This window comes from Scomber scombrus, chromosome 23 (assembly GCF_963691925.1).
Source record: "Scomber scombrus chromosome 23, fScoSco1.1, whole genome shotgun sequence".
Lineage (NCBI taxonomy): Eukaryota > Metazoa > Chordata > Actinopteri > Scombriformes > Scombridae > Scomber > Scomber scombrus.
This window is the reverse complement of record NC_084992.1, coordinates 12,568,172-12,591,504: the sequence shown is the minus strand read 5'-3', so window position 1 is coordinate 12,591,504 and position 23,333 is coordinate 12,568,172. Positions and strand designations below refer to the sequence as shown.

The following is a 23,333-nucleotide window of genomic DNA, read 5'->3' as shown; positions in this document are numbered from 1 at the left end:
AGTCACACACCCACACAGAGGCCCCTAATGAGCCCTATCCCTGATAATGGAGGTAATCAGTGCAGCCTATCTGGCCTCTGCCCCTGCCGACATGCTGCCAGACTTGCCTTGCTTTATTTATACACGCCTGATCTATCAGCAATAGCTCTATGTTTGGTGAGCCTTAGTGTCCCAAAATAGAAATAATTAGGACAGGGCGGGAAAAGAGGAAAAGTGAAAACGTGTCTAAAAGCACATATGCTCCAAGCTGACCCCCACACCCATCCTTGGACAATCTCTCCATCCATCCCTGCTTCACTGTCGCCTTTCTGTTTTTTTTTCTGGAGACAGGAGCAGCAGGCAGGCAGGCAGGCGGCTGGAGGAAGAGGAGGAGGAGGAGGGGTGGACGGTTGTGTGTGGTCTGAATTGGGAGGCAATCCGCCGGTGAAGTCGGGCGAAACAGAGTGATCAAGTCCTGATGACCACACACACTGGGATCCTGATATTATCTGTGATCTGTCTGTCTCTGTGCTTTTCAGAACCAAACACGTAGAAATAATGCAGATAGACAACTGTCATACATTGATGAGTAAGAGTTAGTTAAAAAAAAAAAATCAAATACAATCTTTGTTTAAAACTGAATAAGTTTCATGGTTTTTATGGTTGTTATGATAAATGGTTAAACAGTTTAAATGTGTGACTTTGGGCTCTGATACCTTTTCATGGCATAGCTCATTATTTTAGACATTTTATAGATGAATCAATTAATTTAACAAAACACTAACTAACTAACTTAGACAACAGGACGACCATTTAAGAACAAAACATTTCCAAATCTAAATAAAGGACAGGTTTCGGCAATAATAAACTACTCTCAATGGACTTTTATAGATTATTGAACCCTAAACAGTTTTCAATTCTGTTTTAAAACAACAGTCAGGTGCCCAAATGAATATTGAAACATGTTTTTCTTGCTGTAACCATTTCTTCTGTTAAATCTGACCATTAGAAGATCCCTTTATAATGAACTTACAATGTAAGTGATAGGGTACAAAATCTACAGTCCTTCTTTTGTACAAAAATTCACTTAAAAGTTTATGTGAAGCTAATATGAAGCTTCAGCTGTCCAGATGAGTCAAATCAAATAGATGTATTTCAACATTACAGTCATTTTAGTGCTAAAGTCTCTTTTTTGTCGCTATACTTCTACCACAGCTCATCAGGGAAACACAAAGAGGGAATTTGATGCTAAAAAAACTGTAAATGTGGCAGATATGACTAACTATGACCTGATATGACTTATCCAGACTGTTAAAGCCTCATATAAGCTTCAGATCAACTTTTAAATTGATTTTTGCACTAAATGACTGTGTGGACACAGTGTAGATTTTGGCCCCCATAACTTACATTGAAAGCACATTTGAAGGATCTTTTAATAGCCAGTATGGACAGGAGGATTGATTACAGTGAGGAAAACCTCTTCTAGTGTTCATATGGACACCTGACTGTTGTTGTAAGTCAGACCTTGAGCCTGTCCTTTAACGTTTTGTTTTACGTGTGTGAAAAGTTTTTTCATACAACAACGATAATAGAGCACATAATTTAATATCATGATACTGATTTCAGCCTGATTATCCAGGTTTAATTACAGACCAACTGCCTTTATTACTATGAGAGGATGTTATATATACATTTAGTTTAAACCAAAAAAGTTTAAATGCAGACAAGTGCAATCCAGCGGAAACCTGCCCTAAGGCAAGCCTGTGAGCAGCTACAACATCCTTAACAATGACCATATCATGCTCCCATCTTGGGCGAGGAGGTTGTATGGTGTGTATGTGTATATGTATGTGTGCGTGTGTCAAGGCATGTTGTCAGCACACGTAATCTCTGAATGATGGCTTTAGAGGTTTGTCACTAATGATGACAATACCAGGCAGCAAGGCGGCACATGTAATTGGCACACAGTTAGCCTAAACAGCCTATGATGGCAGTCCCATAATATAAACCCACCCTACATGCATCACTACAAATACCCTCAAGTCCAAACTGGTCAACACCACAGAGACGCAGAACTGCTACCAGCATCTTTCAGGACAGAACTTCACAGAGAGAAACAAGAGAATCAAGGTAAGCATGTGGTTGCTTTTATAGTTTACTTGCGTGTGTGTTACTCGGCCACTTTATTGGATTACTTTAAAACTGACTCTTCCTCTTTTCAGATGCTTTGCTCCAGATGTGTGCTACCTTTTTTGGCCTTTTACCTGCTGCTGGATAAGGTATCTGCAGCTGTTTTGCCAAGTGGATTCAGAAATAAAAGGGTAAGGCCTTACCACACTAAAATCTGGCACCCTTTGTACAAATAACCCAAATGGCTGCTTCATTTATCCTATATTTTATTACTGCTCCTGTCCTTAGGAAGTCAGCTGGCTGGACCAAGAGCTGTTTCCTCACCTGCCTGACCGCTCAGACCAGGGAGACCTGTCTGTGGGTGACGCAGGGGAGATGGGCAGGGATGTGAATGGTCGCCCCGCTCATTCAGAGACTCTCCTCACCCCAACAGAACACCTTTCTCTACCGCGTCAAAGCCAGAACCAGTATCAGTACAACCGTAAAGGCAACGAAAAGAGGTGAGGAAAAGTCAAGGAGTTTTTGGAGTAACTTAACCAAATATATCTAATACACACAGTATCTTCTATAATTTAATTTACAACAATGTGTAGACATTTCTAAATTGTTTACTGCTATTAGAAATCATGTTTGCTTTACTCTTTTGACAATTAGTAACTATGAGAATTTTAAATTGTAACTGCATTTGTGGATTTCAGTTATTTAAAGTATAATAGGTGTAATGTGTATAAAGTTCATTATTTGTCACATTCATTGATAGAAATGGTCATATGAACATTTATTTGAGTGTTGATGTAAAATGAAATTTTTGGTTACTGTGCATGACAGAATTTTAAGTGTTTTTGACTGAACTCGTCTTTGTGCCTTTGCTTGTGTCTACAGGAGGAAGGTAGCTCCCATGGACTCCATCGGCAGCTTTCAGATGTCCAACTTCCGAAATCGAAATGTGAGTGACGAGAGAAAAATTATTAGAAATAGCTTGATAAATCCACAATATCAGAGGCAATACTTAGACAAATTGACACATGGACAATATTGTAGCCTATTTAGTCTTAGTGCATAACTGTTGAAGAAAATCAACCTTCATCACAACGACATTTAAGTCTTAACAGTTAGTAAAGCAATGGTACAATTTTAATGGGCACTATCAATGTTTAAATATTTAATGTGTAAAACCATTTTAAACTTGCATGTCTTACGCAGGTTTTCCATGTCATTAATTGCTCCTTTGAGTTACTCAAATAGAGTATAACAATGGTTTAGCATTAATAATTCATAATGACCTTGTTTTGTGAGATATGAAGAACTGACTCTTTACACATGTATGTATTTGTATTATAGGATGAACCTGATGCCCACCTGGAAGACTACATGGAATAAAGAGTGCCTCGTCTGTTTAATCAGTTCATCTGCAAATCTATGTGGGAACCTTGTGTATCTTCTATATTTATTCAATACTTATTTAACTCACTGCCATACTAACAAGTGTCTGTTGACTGTCGCCATCTAGTGGTGAAAGACAAACATGACAAACATTTTGCTGTGTGCTACCATCTAATAAAAAGTTATATTTAAAAAATAAACTTCTCTCTCTGTCCCTTTATGTGTCAATGACACCGAAAGCCATCTGTATGATCCCAAAGACTTTTTATTTTTCAAGCTACAATTAAAGAAAACAATATCAGACTGCAGAAAATATAGATTTTGCTTGGGTATTTTCTCTCTTCACTTTCACATATGTACAGTTGTCAAAAGAAAGGATATGTACACAGAGTTGAAGTTGTAGAGAGAGTGCAACTGCTACTGGACTTACCAAGACTCTCCCTGCCAACAAAAAGAAAAAGCACATGGTAAAACCAAACAACATAAACAAATGCCACAAACCTACGTGGCGTCAACTTATTTTCTGTACACTACAACTTTGTTCTCGATGTGAGACAATCTTATGTCCGTTCTCTGATGCGGGGGGGGGGGGGGGGGGGGCGCTTATCTAATCCTGCTTTTCAGAAAGCTAAGAAATAAACAATTACGTGAAATAGAAAAAAACCCAAAATATTTTACAACATTTCTTAAACAAACCTCGGAGCCACTTTTTGACATCGTAAAGCACTGCCAAACCATTTGTCTTACAGCAACGTTACCCTCCATCGTATCGGATGAGTTGTTTTTTAAAAACATGAATAACAAAAAAACCAACATGAAAACAAACATCAAAATTTAACAGCTTTCAATGTAAATGTTGTTCATGGTAAATGGCTATTAGTGATTGATTAACAAGCCAGACAGGGAGAAACATTAAGCGCTCATTTGTGAATGTACACAGCCACACGCCAAGTACAGATTTAAATCAGCTGTAATCCATCATAAATCCCAATTACCACCCATATATGCAGCGGAAACGGTATTTGGGTTTACGTTTAAAAAAGTGCACTGATAAAAGAATTGTCTGTGTGCAATTGAAAATTTAGATGCAGTTGCAAAATAATATTTGTTAGCTGATTCTATTAATTCAAGGATCACTTACTCTAGAGTAGTGAGGTCTCTACATTGTAAGGTTCAGTGAGCACCACTGATGACTGAAGCAAACTCAGGAATAAATCGCCAAAATATAATCAAAAAATAAAATGAGCTGCCCATCTACCATCATGACGTACTTCTAAACAAATAACAGGAGTGACATTTTCCATCTCTTAAGCTTATACAATGAGTCAATGTGTGAAACTTGCATTGATTTAAAGATGAGCGGAAATGGCTATCGAGCAGAAAAAACACGGCTCCTTGAGACACTAAATGAAATTCTCACTGATTTGTCAATATCCTCGAGAAATAATTTATAAGTCAAAAATAAAAATAAAATTGCGCCTTCAGTGAATATGAGAACCCAAGTGTGAAAACGTATGTTCATGTCACGAGCACAGTGCACAACGAAGCCAATTAATGCAGGAATTAATTAGTAACAAATAAATGATTCTCCACTGTCACTGTAGCCGTCTATCCAGTTCTTCACAGTAGCCAAAAAAAGGGGGGAAATACAGAGAGGGATAAATAATGGTTGTGATTGTCAAAATAAATCCTACAACCTGACAATACAGTTGCCATCCAGGTGATAATTTAGGCTGTTTTGGCTGTAGGCATCAAAGAAAACAAGTGTCGGAGGACAGCGAAAAAAAACAACAAAAAAACAGGGTGGGTGCTCCTTGTCCCTTCCATCCGCTTCATCTCTAGGGGTCTTTTTTGTGTCCTGATCGCCTCGTGTCCCTGCACTTGTGGCAGTAAAAGATGTCAGGAACGTTGGACTTCTTGATCTTCGCACATGACAAGTGCACCCATATGCCGCACTGGTTGCACTCGATCATTGGCCGTCCCGCGAATGGCTTCCCACAGTAACAGGTGATCAAGTCCCACGAGTCATCACCTGCGTCGATAAAGAGAACAGAGTTAAGAGAGCAGGTGAAGACTCATCAGTTAGAGCACAGATTAAAAAAACAAAAAGAAGTTACCAGATATAAGACAGAGTTTGGCATTTTAAGAAATTACCAGTCGTCTATTTTCAAAGACTATGGCGTACCTGACTCCACCATAATGTCTTCATCTGCGATCCAGGTCTCACCCTCACTGGAACTCATCTCTGCTTCCCTTATGGACTCTTCAGGCTGCATCTTCCCCAGGCCCTGCTCAGTCGGGGTGGAGTCACCATGCGCTGTTAGCTCCTCTGCCCCGGGTCGTACCTCTGTGTGTGTGTGCCGTGCCTCAGAGTCTGTCTCACTTTGAGTGGCTGAACTCTTAAGCTTCTTAGCTTTTGGCTGTTTTGAGTTTTTGCTGCGCTTGATGCGGGCTCTCTTCTCGCCTTCACTACTGCCACTATCTGCCGCCGTCATGGCAGAACCCAGTGACAACTTTTTAAGTTTTTTGTCCTTTTTGCGCTCCGCCTTAGTGCTGGCCTGGCTCTCGTATAGGGAGTCTTTAAGGCGCATCTTGTCCAGCAGAGTGCTATCAGAGTGCATGCGGCGAATATTTTTGCCCTTGTTTGCTCGAGCTTTGCGGACGAATGTATGAATGGTGTGGATGTCGGAGCTTCCATCTGCCCAAGTATTACCCATGGAGCTGCTGCCTCCGCCACCCCCATCTGCCGACAGCCCTGAACTGTGTGCAGAGCTGGATGATGTTGGTGACCATGAGCTTTCCTGCAATAAAAGAAACATTTTGGTCTTTCTTCAAAACTCAAAAGAAGATAACACAATTTCAAAAAAAAAATCAACAGTGATATTCTAAGCAATTTACCTCTTTTGGACTGGGGATGTAACCAGCGTAGGCCAGGACAAAGCTGCAGAACTTATTGAAGTCCTCAACTGTCCTCTTTTTCCTCTCTGGGGGCTGCATAAAGCACACACACACCTTTGTTAAAAGACGGTTCAACTAATCCAAACAAGCCCCAACAACAAAAAAAACCTACTGAATGAACAACTCATACTTTACAAAGTACTCACCAAAGGTTCAGTTTTGCACGTCAACAGTGAATCTGGTGAGGGAGAAAAACAAACAAAATATTTAAGTCACAAGTATATCACTCATATTATTTTCACAGAAACAGCTTAGACACATGAGGAAGAGTAAGCACAGGGTTGTCTCTTTTGGGTATGATGAGACACGAGTGAACCATCGCTAGCATTAGCCTGCTAACACGGCTCAATAACTTAATCAGGGTTATTAGTGGTGTGCCTGTTGAGCTTCTTTTTTTTAAAGAGTTTACTCATAACCATTAAAGCAGAAAATGAGCAGCTCGGTCATCACTTGGTTAAATGGCTAATTACGTTTCCCAACAACCGCAGTCGGTGTCATCTCATCACATATTGAACCTTTGCACAAAGTCTGGTTTTAAACTTGTCAGTCTGTATTGTCTTTGATGCTACCTTGATGCTAACGCTAGCTGACATTTAGAGGGGAATCTAACACGCTATATCGACAGGAGCTACGGTAACACAATATAGTTTGGACTAGTGTGAGCTTATGCAGTGTGGTTCAAACGCCAGGAGGATAGTGGTGCATTGGTAACATCTATTTTAGAAATGAAGCAGAGTTGAGTGGTGCTAACAATCAGCACCTAGCGGCTAATCACGCTGTGGCTCAACATTAGCTCGGCGTTAGCAAGCAAGGCGTTACATTTAACATCAAAGACATGTGTTAGTTATGAAAAAATGTTATTTCATGAGCTGCATTCACTTGCAAACTGCAATGTTAGTGTGTTTTCATCGAGGTGTAGCTGTGTAACGTTAGCTAGCTCGCAGCTATTTGATGAGATAGTGTCGGCGCGTTAACTCAACTCTGCAATAAATACAAGATTAGCATCAAGTTAGCTACAATAAATATCACAAGGCTTACTTAGTTTAGTTAGTTTTGCGGTATTTTGATGACAGTTGTTGGTAGTTAAAGAGCAAGTGGGTTAATAGTTGAGGGATACGCAACCATAACGTAGCATTGACGTTAGCCTTAACTTGAGATAAGTTAGCTATCGTAATGTCCGCATAACACGACAGACACATTTCAGCCTCGCACAGGAGCACTTTGTTTAAACAGGGGGGTTTGTTGTTATTAATAATGGCATAAAACATACCTTGGTGCTCGGACATTATGTCAAGCATTGTCGCCTCATCGACAAGGCCGCGATCCAAGAAGCAGAAGCAGCAGGCGAGCTATAGCCGGAGAGGCGGCCGTCGAGCGGAGCCTTCTCCCGGCGTGGCTGCACCTCACCGCCGGGTAACTTTGGCAGCAGCAACGCCGGCACCAGAAAACCAAAAGAAACTCTCCTTTTGGAAGAAAAAAACAACACTCCCACACTGTGATGGGTGAAGTTGTTATATTCCCTCGCTGGGGATCCGTCAAAGTCCGCTAATGCCCCCCCTCCCCACCGTCTCTAAAGTGTCGCCACACTTAACGATATTAGCCCGACAAAATACTAATTCCCCTGTTGCTTAACAAGCTGCTTCTTCGTCACTGCATCCACGTAACGCTGGCTGTTAAGATACGGCACCACTGTTAAACCTCTTTAGATTTAATACTAGTTAATGTAGGTCCATGATGGGAACTTCTAAGATTAAGTTTTTTTTTCTCCCCCCGATTCGTTCGCTGAAGGCATACAACACTATACTGGTGTAATTCCTCTGTCTTCTCTGTGCGCGGCAGAAGCAAAGCAGAAGCCTCTTGAGTGTGCCAGCGCAGTGGTTTCCTGTGTGGAATGCTGGGTAATATAGTTTATAGAGTGGTCGTTGTAACAGACGTAAACGCGGATTCTGAATGTTGCCGAACCACATTTCCCATGTGAGGGTCGATATTGTAGTTCATGTGAGTATTGGGATATGAAGTCTTCCACTCGATACATCTTAGGTTTGACATGCTACATCGTGAAGCATGTTGAGTTTGAAAAAAAGCAATAAAGCTTTCTTTTTTAGTGAAATATCACTACTTGTTCGCCATTGCCGCTCTTGAGAGACACTGGGCTTTCTTGTCGTTGTGAATTCACCGGTGTTCATCATGATATTCACGTTTAAATAGATGGTGAATCAGAAGCAAGCTAAGTAGCTGAAGCTGCTAAAATACCATGTTGCCTGAATTATTGCAAGGAACTGATGCCGGAGGGTTTCTTATAATACAAGGTAAATGAATTGAACTGTGAAACTATCTGCCGGACTGCTGTCATTTTAAAGGAGTGTCGCCATTAATTTGTTAGTTTAAGCCCAGTGTAGCAGCAGTCCAGTGCATTGTTTACTGTCGATCACATTTAAAATATCTCACAGTAACAACCTGAACTATGTGATTTTTACTTGTATATATAGATTCTGTTAATTATTCTGGTCGACACCTCCTGTGGAGCTTCATCAATGCTGCACTGAACAGGTAGTCATCCCTACAGCAGCTGTGTGGTTGTATACAATATGTACTGTTTATTTGCTGAAAAATAACTTTAAATATCTGCCTGAACCTTTAGGGAGGAGGCTGTCCACGTGCTTGGCTTTGAGGTCAGTGAGGAAGAGCTCAAAGATGGTCTGAAAGGATCACACATTCAAAGGTAACCAATATTAGTGCTGCAACAATTCATTGATTAGTTAAAAGAAAATTAATTGCCAGCAGTTGAGATGTGGAATAATCATGCAAGTCATTATTTTTGCAAAATGCCAAAGATTCATTAGTGTGAACCTATTTGGTTTTAGCATTTCCTACATTACTGTTTTGTATATTTGCAAATTAAAGATCCCCTCCAGACATGTTTTAAGAAATAAAAAGATTCAGCTTTAACTCACAAAACATGTTCAATTACCTTCTTAAAAACTCTTAAAATTAAAAATGATTACTATAAATACGGTCATTTAATATATTGTGCCGTAAGATTAAAATTCCCTGCGTGAGTCAGTTTATTTAACCCACAACCAAACTCATTATTAATCATTGTTTCTGTCATTTCAGGCTACACTTTCACGATGCATACACTGACCCCCTTGGCTGGACTGATCAACCAGCGTTCACAGTTCACCAGTTCTGTTTGGAGAAACTTACGCATCTCATCAAGCAGACATCACAGCACAAACCTGCTACTTTAGTGATCGACTCTCTTTCGTGGATTCTGAGACATCGCAGTCCTCCTGATGTCTGCAAGACTCTCCAGCAACTTAAAAAAGGTGACTAGTTATCTTCTGTGTTCATGTTTTATTTACTTTTACTGGCTGAAAAGGCATGAAGACAATGCTTCTGCAATTATGATTTGACCTGAAAGACATTAGTAGTAAACTGCAAAGTGCACCATCCGATTGTCAAACTACAATGGTTGATTTATTTTGAGTAAAGTGGAACTGAGAGACCATGCTGTAGACTACTATTTAAGGCTCGGTTTCTCTGTTTTCATTAGGGGGAGCTGTTAGAGTGATCATCGGTCTGCTGCATGCAGATATGCATCAGCGGGGTATTGTGGGAAGTGTATGTCACTTGGCTTCTTCAGTCATCACTGTGGCACCTGGAATGAAGGGAGATGAAGCGGTGGCAAAGACAACAAAGCGCTCAAAATCAGGGAAGGTTATGCAAGAGGTAAGCAGCCTTTCCGTCGGGATGACTCGTTTATTTTCCTGCACTGTCAGAAGTTATTCATAAGAGTGTGTTCCTTTGTCCTCAGGAGGCGATTTTCTGTATCAAAGAAGATCTTACAGTCGTCGTACAGAGTAAGCCCAGTCATCTCGGATCCAGACAGACAGACCCCGAGGAACAAGAGGTACAACAGAACACATGTTTATCTACACATCATATCTAGATTAGTAAAAATAAAGAAAAGGCTCAAGCATGGCAGGACTGAATAGTTTCCTTTTTGTGTTTCTGTAGACGGACCCAACAGCCAACTTAACCTTTAACCTTCGCTTATCGGACACAGAGCGCAAGGCCAAGGAAAAACTTGCACTTCCCTTTGTCTTCAGTAAAGAGAAGTGAGAAACGTTTCCCTATTTGTCAGGGGTGTTTTTTCAGTGATATTTCATGATATTTTTACAGACCACGCAATATAAAAACTGCCCCCTTTTTCCTCTGACAGGAAATCAGCTCTGCTTCACTCAGGCCCGGGTTCAGGACGGATTCTGTACGAGCCTGATGCCAACGACGACTATGACCAGGAGGATCCTGATGATGATCTTGATGTGTAGGCTCAGGGCATAAATATTATGCAGTATGTGTCCTCTTTGCCATTCATGTTGAGCAGAATGATCGCCTTAACAACGTCTTAAGAAGCTTTGAAGATATAAAATAATGCCTAATATTTCTGTTGGAAATCTGTATACTGTTTATAAAAGGATTTTATTCAAAAGCTTTAACTAATAATATTGATCCCATAATTTTTTTTTTTTACATGTAGTTTCTTCTCATTGAATAAAATTGTGCTGGTATCACTTGATGTGACTAACAGCCTGTTTATTGTGTTTGTATACACGCTACATGTTCAGTGACCCCATAAAAAACTAAAATGAATGAGTATGTTGGATATTTAATGTACATTGCATTAACACTTTACACAGCAGTGGGTTCATGATCCCCCCAAGGAGTCACATGATAAATCTTAACGTGTCACGCTATGATTGAAATCAAAAGAAGGAAAACTACATTTTTATTGTACAAAATAGCATTTATATTTGTTTTAGTTTTTCTATTTAATGTAAAATCTGGGATCCTTTTTTGTCTTTTTGTTAGACTGTACAATCCTGCCATAATTGGAATTACAATCTAATTACTCAGATTGCAGTTTTTGCAGCTGTTTTATTTAAATTTACGTTTAAAAATTCAAATTACCCAATGTAAGCACAGATTGCTTAAGCAATGGTCCAAGTCCACCTGCCCCAAATGATTATAAGTTTCCAATGATTCTATGTCCAATTTAAAATATAACAAAATCTGTAATGATGCCCTGGGGATTTCTTATATTGTTTTACAACGTAAAAGTTGTCAAAATCTTTGATCCCCCATTGGGAGAAATTCAAATTGACACAGCAGTATAGTGGGGGAAAAACAGCATAAGGGTGAAAGTGATAAAATAAGATAATAATACTATATACAGTAAACAATCTCTGTGTAAATAAATCTGCAATATATAAATGTGCAATATGCAGAAGTTCCTTAGATTCTATACATGTGTGCAATGTTGCACACATGTATAGTCTTTTTAGTGGGAGGTACTGGGAGCTTTGGTGTTGTCCAGTCTGATGGTATGAAAAGCCTCCCAAGAATAGCAACACGGTAAAGTTCAGAGATAATCGGTAAAGTAATAATAATACTTTTCTTGTGGAAAAACCATATCAGACACAAATTATAATTTAAAGTACAGTGTCATCTTAAAACATGTCTTAAATCACAGTAACTGGCAAAATGTAATATTTGTACACACATGTAAAACCAGAAACCATGTTTGTGGTAAACTGCAACGCTAAAGTATCAGAAAAACAACTAAACAAACAAGAAAAACATTAATAAACAGGTTCAGGTTTGTAGTCCTGCGCGTCCACGTCTGTTTGTTTTCTCTCCACGTGGACGTGCTGCGCGCCACCTCAGGACTCCCTCGCGGAAGTGACGGCAAAGGCGGCGATGGCGGCTCGCAGTTTCATTCCGGATTTCCACTGGACTACAAGCTGATTTTACCCGGGCCGGCTACACTTTGGGGAACTTTTTTATAAACGGCCTCTCTTCGGAAGCCGCACAGAGTGAAGGCGCGTTGAACCGGTGCTTGACAGTGAGCGGCCCCGCAGCTCTTTTGGGGTATTTTTGTCCGAGGTTCAAGGTGGTCACCCCGTCGAGCTAGCGCTAGCTCTGGAGCTAGCTTGTCAACTAGCTGCGTGCTAAAGACCCACACAGCAGCAGCAGCAGCAGCAGCCAGTCGTCGTACAGCGGCTTTTTCTTTCCACCACGTCTGTCTTTTCACAGTTAAGATGCTACTTAAATGTTAATTGTGCCACAAGTGTGCAGAGCGAGGTACTCACACGTTTGCTTGGCCTCTTAATTTGGACAACTGCTAGTTTGGCGGCTGTAGCCAAAAAAAAAAAAATCGGATTTTGACTCTTTTGATAATCTCAGCAACACCGGGCAAACCCCGTGCCATCAAGTGAGAATTGAAGTTGAGTTGCTTTTGGGGGTCTTTGCGTGCTCGTCAACATGTTGAAGACCCGGCAGTGTTTACTTGGCATCCGCACTTTTCTCGGCGTAACGTCGAGGATATGGGGCTTCATCATGTACATCCTCAGGAAGCACCTACGGACGGTGAGAATGGGGTTAAAAGATATTTGGCTTGTTGCTTTTGGTACAAATGAGAAAAGTCTTCAGGTTGCCATGACTCCCATGTTCCTACAGATGAAGGATGCTCAGCTAACTTTGAGCTAGATTACCTGTTTTTTCTCATGAAATGCAAATTATGTCTAACATGTGCAGATATGGACGATCCCCACTGTCTAAATAAGTGTACCATAATGTATGTGTGTCATATAGAGCTATTGCAATTCAATCCATCATTTATAGCTATATACTGACAGAAAATAGTGTGAAGTATCACCTTTTCTTGGTCTTCAAAAAGTTTAGTTTCTCTTACTAACAGTTTAAAACCCAAAAAGATGTAAAGCAGAGAAAAACTCACATTTTAAGAGCTGAAATCAGATAATGTTTTTCTTTTTTTTTTTCTTTTATAAATGGCAAACAGTTCATTGATCATCACAAAAAGTTTTCCGCTGATCAAGTAAGCAATCAATCAGCTGTTTCGCCACTGCAATAACATGTCTGGGTGTTTTTGGTGTGACAGCTAAATCCAACTACAGTGCAAAATGGAAAATCTCCCACATCCAGCCTCCTGTGAATGTCCGCCGAGCAGCCAGCAGCACAATCCTGCAGGTCACCTTCGATTGCTTGCAAAATGCCTCCACAATACACATGGCATTTAAGGGTGACACAAGTCGCCTGCCTGTAACTTAGACACATGCACAGGTGTCGCTGGGTCGTTAATAGATCTGCATATGTGGCGTAATATACGAGTGGACTTCGACTCTCGCTCTGTACCAAGCCAACAAAGCCTGGAGGAGTGCCCTGGTGTGCTGTAATCATCTCGTTGTTCGAGGTTTGTCTGCAGTTTATTGTGTGGCAGTAACACTTGCGGGTTGTCAACAAGGCCCTGAGAGTGAGTAGTCCAGTCCATGTTATGGCTGAAGTGAGAGGGATTATGTCAGCACAGAGAGCACACTGTTCCCTCTCTCTCCCTCTGTTTCTCTCGTTCTCACTCACAGTTTAGCTCTGTTGTTTACAGTGTGTGATGCACTGGAACAATGTCACCATCCAGCAGGCGCTTATGTACCGAGCAATGCAGCATAGGTGATCCTATAGAGAGCGGTCAGGTAAACTGGCACAGGTGCATTTGTTGAAAAGTGTCGTAAAGAGACTATTTTAGGACCTTGCTCCTTCAGCACCTCTAAAACATGAATATTTATATGAATTTTAAGTCTGTAGCTGCCTGGGTTTGCTTCATTATAACTATAATAACCCCTTTTATAAATCTAATAATCCCCTTTGAACTCCGTCTTCTGTTGTCCGTCAATCAGGGTAAGCTTAAAGTCTTTTCCCTTTAACTAGACCCAAATGCATATGTTAACCAGATCCAGCATTTGGATCGTTAAAAGCTCTATTGGATTATGAATATTAGAGCCAGGTCATAATAGCTTGCACGCTACTCTCTGTAAACAGACGACAAGATTACTGCAACAATGTTGTGTAATGGTCCTGCACATTATCTCCTACTGCATCGAGCGGTAACGGAGACGACAGATGTGTAGCCGAGTGTGCGGAGTTGGTACCGAAAAACAATTAACGGATCAACACAAAACTCCCAAAACAACTTTAATAATTGATATTTTTTGTAGTACAAATAGTTTTATCTTGGTTACAGCTTGAGCTGAAACTATTTGTGGATTAGTTGGTCGTCAGAAAATTAATTGGCAGCTCTTTTAATTATTGAGGAATTGTTTTAAGACCTTTTCAAGCAAGACTTCCCCTGTAACTAGCTTCTCAGTTGTGAGGATTTGTTGCATTTCTCAGTTTTATGTCATCATAAACTAAATATCTTTGGGTTTTAGACAGTTGGATCTGACGAAACGATTAAATTCAAAGTGTCTCAAGTTTTAGGGAAATCCAAATGGGCATTTTTCACTGTGTTAATGGTATTTTGTCAGTTGCCGACCCTAGTTACATCCACACCAAAGGATTTCTTCTTTTCTCCACTCATCTCTCTTTGGGTTTTTGGGTTAAAGCTAAACTAATTGAAATGTCAGGAGGCAAAGAATTCAGTCTGAGTTTGCAGGCCTGGGGTCCAGATGGACACTCTTGAGCTGAGTCAAGGCTGAGGTCCCCCCACGGTGCCCAGCAGCTGCTGCCACCACCAATAGGCTTCCCCCGTTATCACTCTGCCAGGCAGCAGAGGGAGGGGACATGGAGGGTGGCCCTGTCCAATGCTTAGGTACCAAGCAGCCGAGGCTCAGTCAAAGTCACCCTGCAAGTCTCCCTTCTTTTTTTTTTAACGTGTGCCCTATGTTCCGCTGACACCCACTGACAGCTGGGGGGGATAAAAATAGCCCCGTGAAGAAAAGTGCACAGCCGCTGGACGAGAGCAGCAGTGGAAAGGAATCGTCTCTGTAGTCACTTTGACCAGAGCGGAGCAAGGAGGTTGGAGTGGACACAGCCGAGTTCATTTCAGGATTTCAAGAGTGCTGTCTGCTGCTCTTGTGCTTAAAACTCTGACGTACAGCGAAAAGAAGAGAACTAGTTTGCCCAAAATGTTTTGTATACAGGCTCAAAATAAGTCTTAAAAATTGAGATATTTGTTCTAATATTAAATCACTTTTGGTCTAATTCATCCTTAACTCAATTAAGTTTGGATCTTAGTGATTAAGATTACTTAAACCACTTCCTCACACCCCCCAAAAATTCTCCAAACTCTAAGACTGCCCATCTGTGAGAAATTATACCAAATTATCTTGCTTTGGAAATGAAGACGGATACTTATGAAGTGTCTAATAGTAGGAAATCAGATGATTGGAGGCTTTAGTGTACCTCTTTCATTCTTCCTTTAAATTTTCTCAAAGACATACAAAAAACATTAGGGGTCTGTCCTCGATATAATAAATAAAATGTGGCTTAGTGTGTGGTTTGTTGTTTGTGCAGCGGCCTGATTTTTCTGTAACAAAGCGTTGTCTTGACTGTTTGATCTGCCTCGTTCATTTCCAGATAATCCAGTATCAGACGGTGAGATACGACACTTTGCCTCTGTCGCCTATCTCCAGAAACAGACTCAGTGAGTATATGATTGTTTTCATGATATGATTTGCTTGCTAAGTTGCCAGGGTCCCCATTTGTGTTGGTTTTGGACCCCCTTTGTTTTAAATTTTTTTGTGATACTATATAAAAAGAGAACGGAGACACTATCACACCATATTTGTAATGTGGAAGTTGGAGTAGAAGTTAAGTCTGTAGAGGAAGAAGAAACATTGTCAGCAATATAAAAATACTCCACAGACTCGAGCGCGCGCACACAAACAAACACACACACACACACACACACACACACACACACACACACGCAAAGCTTTGACCCCTTTCTGAGGACCCTCCTTACCACAGTAAATGAACATCACCATTCATTAAATTCAGACACAGATGACAAGATATAATATTTCCTCTCCGTGTGAGGACAGTCAGACTAGCAGTCAGCTGTATTTTGTGTTTAATGTGTGGGTTACAGTTGTGTATTTATGAAGGTGGATCAGATGGCAAGATCCAAACCACAGTTAGCCCTGTTGTGTTACTGCACATCAGTCAGTTTTTTCCTTTCTTGAGACTTTTTAATTAAAGGAGTGGCTTTGTATTTGAGGCCATTTGGCTGAAGGTGTGTTTTTATACTCTTGAGTACAACAGAAGATTGAGTTTAAATTCTCATATCATTGGAATTGACAGTCAAACTAGTTTATGAGAATAACAAATTTTCCCACAAGTTAACATCAGCAATGAAAAGGAAATGCTGGTATGTTGGACAGCTGTTCATGTGCAGTGTGAAATGAGATGAATACCGGTCAGCAAAATTAGAGATCATCAGTGACATTCACACTTTGTATTTACTGTAAAATACCAAAAGATTACTGTATTATGTAAATAATATTTGACATTATGAGTTACACTCCTCATCAAGCCGTCAAAAAAATGCAGCTTTTACTCAAGACTTGAAACTATAATGTTTAATTCTATTAAAAGACTGCCTAATTTGGCTGTGGATGTCAACTAGCAGTTGCTCCAAAAACGTTCAAGTCACTTCCTGACATGTTGACCAAAAGAAGTAAAAGAAATTTAGTTTCCTTTCTGTCTTGACATGTTTGCAGTGTGGAAGTACAGAGGAAATGCAAATGTTACAGGCAACCTCACACTGACATGGACTGGTATGTGTGTGTGTGTGTGTGTGCGGTCTGAATGAGCTTCCCTTCTGTCTGCAGGGAACTCATTCAAAGGCACACTCTTCATGACTCTAAGGAAGGATTGTATTTCAGTTCTACTTTACTCGCCTCCCTAAACTCTTTACAGTGACCTCGACTGGAGAGCCAGACTCCAGTGAAAGACTGATCCCTTCAGTTTAAAGTGGCTGCTGTTGACAGCGCTTGTGGCCATGAAATAAAGTAAACTGAATTAATTAGTTGTGGTCGAGCAGCAGCTGAAAATAAAAATGGACAAAAAAGAGAAGAATCATTCATTTAGTTCCATTACTTGGCCACAAATGAACCGCTATACGTTTTAAAACGTTTTCACAGATGATTGAGCTGTGAGGTAAACTGTAAACGTCTTACTTAAGTTAAAGAGCCTGTTGTCTCTCTGTGCTGTTTGTCCAAGCGCTCGAGGGGAAAAAAATTAGAAAGCAGCAATTAAGTTAGCCATCGTTCCAAAAACAGGGTCAGGGGCGGAGCACAAGTCAGATTTTTGACCTACTTCATGTACTGTATATGCAGATAGGTCACTACAGTGCATGTAAACATTTTCTTGTGTAAGTAGTAAACTGGCCTCTTGTGTGGGTTTCAACACACTGAATAATGTATCGCATGTGTCTGTACCGTCTCTTAATAAACTCCAGATGCAGTAAAGAGGAAGATTCTGGTGCTGGACCTGGACGAGACGCTGATCCACTCTCACCATGACGGGGTCCTCAGACCCACAGTGAGACCTGGCACGCCGCCAGACTTCATCCTCAAAGTACGGGTACCTGTACACACGCATGTTGGAGCACAAAGCTGCCTCAACACTGTTTCAGTCTAAATGAACCACGTTCCTCTGTTTGCTTTTCCTCGCAGGTCGTCATCGATAAGCACCCAGTCAGATTCTTCGTACATAAAAGGCCGCATGTTGACTTCTTTTTAGAAGTGGTGAGTGTCGCTCAAACAGCCTCGCTGCGATCAGTGTCACTGCCTGTGTTTGAACAGTAGATTAACATGGTCGAAAACATTAATGCACACATTGGTCGAGTATTTCACACCTTTTATCCCCTCTGTCATCTTTCCCATCACTCTCCAGTCTTCTGCTTTCTCACACAATGTGATGTCAGAACATTAGAGCTGGGCAACATGGACAAAACCAAACATCATGATATTTTTCATGATATTATATATTCATAAAATATTTACACAGTGAGAGTTTTGATAAATAATCATCTGTAATGTGGCTATAAAAGAGGGTAAAGGCAAATAATGGAACAGCTCAAGCAGTCTGGTATGCTCAGAAAATTACATAATTTTACTGTAATGCAGCCTTTAAAACCAGGAAAAGACAACACTTATGGCATATGATGATATTGTGATATCCAAAATCTAAGATATCTATTCTCATATCACAATATCGATATAATGTTGATATATATATATGTTGCCCAGCCTTACTTAAAACAGTTTGCTTTAGATGATAATCCTCCATGACTTACTTAGCACCAACTATAACTTGTGTACTAATACCATTGTGTGCACTGTGCTATGTGTGTGTGTACACAGGTGAGCCAGTGGTATGAGCTGGTGGTTTTCACAGCCAGTATGGAGATCTACGGCTCAGCGGTGGCAGACAAGCTGGACAATAACAGGAACATCCTGAAACGCAGATACTACAGACAGGTACTTGCAGTGTGAACATGTATTTAAACAGGTTGAATTATAGTGATAAGGCTCTTTGGTCCCTCTGAGTCTTTTAAATGTCACTCTGCTGTTTCAGACTAGTCTCTTTTAATCTATAAAACACCTTTCTGATGGTTTCATTGACCTGTTTCTCTTTGTTTCTCAGCATTGTACATTGGATCTAGGTAGTTATATTAAAGACCTGTCTGTAGTACACGATGACCTGTCCAGTATCGTCATCCTGGACAACTCGCCTGGTGCTTATCGTAGCCATCCAGGTAAGATGTAAAGCTCACAGTCACTTTTAATCACTGTAGATCAGTCTGTCTCTCTGGGAAAATACTGTGTGGATACATTTTAAAAATCTGAAATGCTATTGTTGTGTAATTCATACAACAGCTGCAGTAATGCCTGTTGAGGTTAAATGAGAAATCAAACTAAAACCAGAATGAACCTTTTTCACAGAAGACATTTTGATTATGTCAAACACAGGTGTTTCTGATCAACTGATTAATGCATCTCTGCATACAGAAACAGCTAGAGCAGACCCGTCATTGATGTTATAAGTTCCACTTGTGCTTTTTCTATTACAAGTTTAAAATGTACCAGTAAAAAGGTCAATAAAACTAATCCATTTTGGAGCTACAGAGAGGAGGGGCATAACAAAAACTCACTCAGTCTCTAAATTAACAGTAAAATAAATCATATGCATTTTAATTTGAGTTATTTTTTTATAATTTTAATAACTTTTGTTTAGTCCCAGATTGAGGACCAAAATATAGAAACTAAAACCTTTTGACATGTCACAGCAGGAAAAACACAAGTGTAAATAATAAAAGGGGGGGTTAACATGTTTTCATCCACTACGGGAATGTGAATATTAGAAGTTGAGAGCATCAACATCATCAACTGGTGGCACTTACTCATTTAATTTTTATTTATTTATTTATTGACAAGTTTGTTGTCTTTATACTTGGTTGCATTTTGTTTTTATTTATACACCAACTTTTTTTGCAATAATTTGGTTGTGGGTTTGTTTTTTGTTCATTTAATTTACAGGGTTTCAACTTGGTATTTTTATGCACAAATTGAAACAAAATAAAAGGCACTAAAAGTTGTTGTCAAGGTTTACTGGAACAATTGAATAGAACAAATCCATTGTTGATGTTATTAGTAAATCTTGGCTTCTCCTGCCAAAATGTCTATAAGTTTATATTCAGCTGTGAATATTCTGTTTACAAAAATTAAACAGGGCTCCGTCCTACTCTCATCATGTGATGAACCAGTAACAAGACCAATAATCGAGCAGTTTATTCTCAGTACAAGGCACGTATTGTAAATGCTGAAACAGCACATTAAATCCGCAGCTTCTCTAACACTCAGTGGCCTCGTTAAGAGAGCAGCATAAAATCACAACCATGTCCATTTCTCTGACACGACTGACTGCTTGGTTTTATTTTTTTCCTTTTTGCCCTCCAGACAATGCAATACCCATCAAGTCCTGGTTCAGCGACCCTAGTGACACAGCACTTCTTAACTTGCTGCCTATGCTGGACGCACTAAGGTAAACGGCATCAAAAAGTTGTCATGAAAGCAAAAAGATGAAAACACTTTTTCCACTGTGCACTTTAACCACCATTTCATGTCTTGAGCATATTGCTTTTTTTTCTTTTTTTTTTCTTAATGGTCTGTGGCATTTTAAGAGGTGCAAGCAAATGTCTGCAACAGGCTCACATGAGTTTAGTGGTTGGTAAATGTGAACACCTGTCAGATTGTGGCTACACTTACACTGACTGCAGGGAAACACCTTAATGACCTTATTCTGAGTAAATGATATTGGTTGGTTATAACATATATTTCTATTTACATAATATGGTGCATAGCCAGATTAAAGGGGATTTCTTAAAACTAGGTCAGATGTAGTAGAAATGTGCAATTTAAAAAAAAAAGAAAAAGAAAAAGGCTGAAGACAACAATCACAATGCACTGTGCAGATCTCGTCCAATTAGATTGACTTTACTGACTGACCAAAAACAAATTCAGTGCAGCATATTTCCCTTGATTGAGGGTTACTTTCATTAACAACATTTTTCCTCAAATTTGGATATATCAAATATATATTTGTCAAAATGGTGTGCAAACAAACACAGTTTTACCTATTTTGGATGACAACGAGCCAGAGCAGCTTGTGGTCAAATCTGAAGGCAACTCCCTTCAAGTTGCAGGTAGAAGAGAGTCGCTGTTATTCTGTTCTGTATTCAGAGTTGGCAAAGTCTGATATAATATTCTGTCAGAAAACAAAGTCAGGTTTTCTGTTCTGTTCACGGTCTCTCACGATCATCATCTGGCACCGGTCGATGCTGAAAAACCACTCCAGCTGCACTTTCTCCTCGATACTCTGTTTTCTGATTACACAGCGCAATATTCGGCCTCATAAGTTGTACAGACAATAACTATTAAAACTAGTTGTTTGTGACAGTGAATCACAGAGAAACTAAGCAGCTGAAATTTGGCTGAAGCTTTAACATCATTCTGATGGTAGATTCCTCTTCCAGACAGCGCGTAGGCTTCAGCCTCATATCATGAAACTAGTTTTCCCAAATATACTGATAATTTAAAGTATATAATACTGTGATATTTTAGAGTCTGCTTTTCCCTATCATTATTGTTAAATGGTGGCAGGAGTGTTTTGGAAGATCCACTTTTTACCATCCTTGAAGACACAGCTACAGAAAATGCAGAAACATAGTTTGTAGTTTGTAGGCAGATCTCCAAATGTTTTGTGTCACCCAGCGGACTTAGAGGCAACATGGACTGAAGATAAACATAGTTCAATTGCATATACTACACACACTGTAATTATTCAATCCTAAGCAAATAAGAAAAAGACAGCGGTAGGGGGAAACCATTTACCTGGCTCTCTATAAAGTTCAACAGTAAGTCAACCAAAGCTGAGTAGTTAATGTATTTAATTTGTTTAAGCTACACATAAACAGAGTAGAAATTTTGAATTTGTACTTTTAGGAGTTGAGGGACTCAAGAAAACATTCAACGAGATACAAAATGTTAGTTAGTGAGCTTTAGAGGTGTTGGTAGGCACATTTTTTCACTTTAAACAACAAGGCTAGCCTCCAGCCTTTATGCTAAGCTAGGCTAACCACTTGTCAAAATGATGAACTATTCCTTTTTCTTATTTCAAAGAGTTAAACCGACTCTCTTTCTCCCAGGTTCACTGCTGATGTTCGATCCGTCCTGAGTCGAAACCTCCACCAGCACCGGCTCTGGTGATTGGCTGAATGGAGAGAGGCGGGGCTTGTTGACCAGCCTCTTCCTCTCTGCCGGCTTCCACCCTACCCTCCGGTCCCACTCAGACGACCCACCAGCCCCCTCTGAGCCTCTCTTACGTGAGGAGAGGAGGGTTGGGGTGACCGCCTAACACGGGATGAACAGTACGGGATCACCAGAGCCCAGAAACTACTGGGGAGGGAGGGGGAGCCAGCTTGTTTTTTTTGTTTTTTTTTTCTCCTCTTGGTTCTTTATTTGTAATTTTTTTTTTCCAAAACAAAAACGGAGCCTCTCTGCCTTATCGCTCCTGATACTGACTGTGCGTATGGAGGTGAGCTTGTGTACGTGAGTCGAAGTATGCTTGCTGAGTTCGTTAGTCCTTTTTAAACTTTTTTGACGATTGGGAGATCGGGGGGGAAGGATCAGCAAAGCAACAAAGACAATTCTACGTTATTATTTCTTCTTCTTCTTCTTCTTCTTCTACTTCTTCTTCTTCTTCTCCTACATCACCAGGCATTGCACTTCAGCAGACAACTCTTCAATTTACTGTCTTAACCTCTCGGAGCAACTGAGTAGGGGACAATAGGGAAAAAAATGCCCCTTTTTAAGATCAACCTCATACCTCAACGATGATTGATTGATTGATTTCCTGAGGTACGTTTCTTCAATTTTTTCTCCCCCAACGACAGTGGATCAACTTAAACGATGTAATTTGATGGAGTTTTGCTTGCAACATACCCTCCATAGACATTTTCGGGACAAACAGCCAAGCAGCCTGAGAATTTTTTTTTTCTCTCTCTCTTTTCAGCCATAACCATCACTCTTTCTCCGAAAGCTCCTCTCGGGACTCAGTGATAAAGACTTGACTGAAAAGTTACAAGGGAAAAAAAGAAAAGAATGGCTTGTAATGCTCTGTGGACTGCCGTGTCATGTTTCCATATCTGATTGTTTCTCTATTACCATAATATATGATAATATGACTTCTGCATACCATGACATTTTGCTCTCCCCTTTCGTCATCCGATGCCATCCTGATTTCATCTGATAGGAATTGCACTTAATTATTCCCCCCCCCTTCTGTTTTTGTTGCAGTTGGTTTTGTATTTGATTCAAATTCGCAGCCTTCCCCCATTCAGTTTTTACCTGCTCCCCTTAACTGTATGGGTTCAAATGTTAGACCCTCCGTCTTTAAAATGCCTTCTGAACAATGTCAGTCTCGTCAAGGCTCACAGCGGCTTCTTATTGGCTCTGTCTCCA

General features: G+C 40.2%; 3 protein-coding genes across 3 annotated transcripts; 2 read left to right on the top strand and 1 right to left on the bottom strand.

Moving 5' to 3' along the window:
- Positions 1–3,751: 3,751 nt before the first annotated feature.
- Positions 3,752–8,296, bottom strand: phf23b (PHD finger protein 23b). Its single transcript, XM_062445027.1, has 5 exons — positions 7,721–8,296; positions 6,597–6,628; positions 6,391–6,483; positions 5,678–6,293; positions 3,752–5,524 (listed from the first exon to the last, which is right to left on the bottom strand). The coding sequence occupies exons 1-5, from the start codon at positions 7,746–7,748 to the stop codon at positions 5,331–5,333; spliced, it is 963 nt and encodes a 320-aa protein (XP_062301011.1). The 5' UTR covers positions 7,749–8,296; the 3' UTR covers positions 3,752–5,330.
- Positions 8,297–8,492: 196 nt separating this feature from the next.
- On the top strand, positions 8,493–11,013 carry elp5 (elongator acetyltransferase complex subunit 5). The gene is made up of 8 exons (XM_062445026.1): positions 8,493–8,759; positions 8,940–9,000; positions 9,092–9,172; positions 9,568–9,779; positions 10,007–10,182; positions 10,268–10,363; positions 10,471–10,571; positions 10,676–11,013. The coding sequence occupies exons 1-8, from the start codon at positions 8,705–8,707 to the stop codon at positions 10,782–10,784; spliced, it is 891 nt and encodes a 296-aa protein (XP_062301010.1). The 5' UTR covers positions 8,493–8,704; the 3' UTR covers positions 10,785–11,013.
- A 1,192-nt stretch (positions 11,014–12,205) lies between these two features.
- ctdnep1a (CTD nuclear envelope phosphatase 1a) lies at positions 12,206–23,333 on the top strand. The gene is made up of 8 exons (XM_062444665.1): positions 12,206–12,882; positions 15,883–15,949; positions 17,768–17,886; positions 17,985–18,056; positions 18,675–18,791; positions 18,958–19,069; positions 20,271–20,355; positions 22,019–23,333. Exons 1-8 carry the CDS (start codon positions 12,778–12,780, stop codon positions 22,077–22,079), a joined length of 738 nt encoding a protein of 245 aa, XP_062300649.1. The 5' UTR covers positions 12,206–12,777; the 3' UTR covers positions 22,080–23,333.

Bases quoted from the DNA above. Each gene is read 5' to 3' on its own strand.
- elp5 (XM_062445026.1), top strand. From the start codon at position 8,705: ATGTTGCCTGAATTATTGCAAGGAACTGATGCCGGAGGGTTTCTTATA. The intron at 9,173-9,567 runs GTAACCAATATT...CTGTCATTTCAG, and splicing joins AAAGGATCACACATTCAAAG to GCTACACTTTCACGATGCAT. The intron at 10,183-10,267 runs GTAAGCAGCCTT...CTTTGTCCTCAG, and splicing joins CAGGGAAGGTTATGCAAGAG to GAGGCGATTTTCTGTATCAA.
- phf23b (XM_062445027.1), bottom strand. From the start codon at position 7,748: ATGCTTGACATAATGTCCGAGCACCAAG. The intron at 6,629-7,720 runs GTATGTTTTATG...CTCCCTCACCAG, and splicing joins CATAATGTCCGAGCACCAAG to ATTCACTGTTGACGTGCAAA. The intron at 6,294-6,390 runs GTAAATTGCTTA...CTTTTATTGCAG, and splicing joins ACATCCCCAGTCCAAAAGAG to GAAAGCTCATGGTCACCAAC.
- ctdnep1a (XM_062444665.1), top strand. From the start codon at position 12,778: ATGTTGAAGACCCGGCAGTGTTTACTTGGCATCCGCACTTTTCTCGGC. The intron at 15,950-17,767 runs GTGAGTATATGA...AATAAACTCCAG, and splicing joins TATCTCCAGAAACAGACTCA to ATGCAGTAAAGAGGAAGATT. The intron at 19,070-20,270 runs GTAAGATGTAAA...TTTGCCCTCCAG, and splicing joins TGCTTATCGTAGCCATCCAG to ACAATGCAATACCCATCAAG.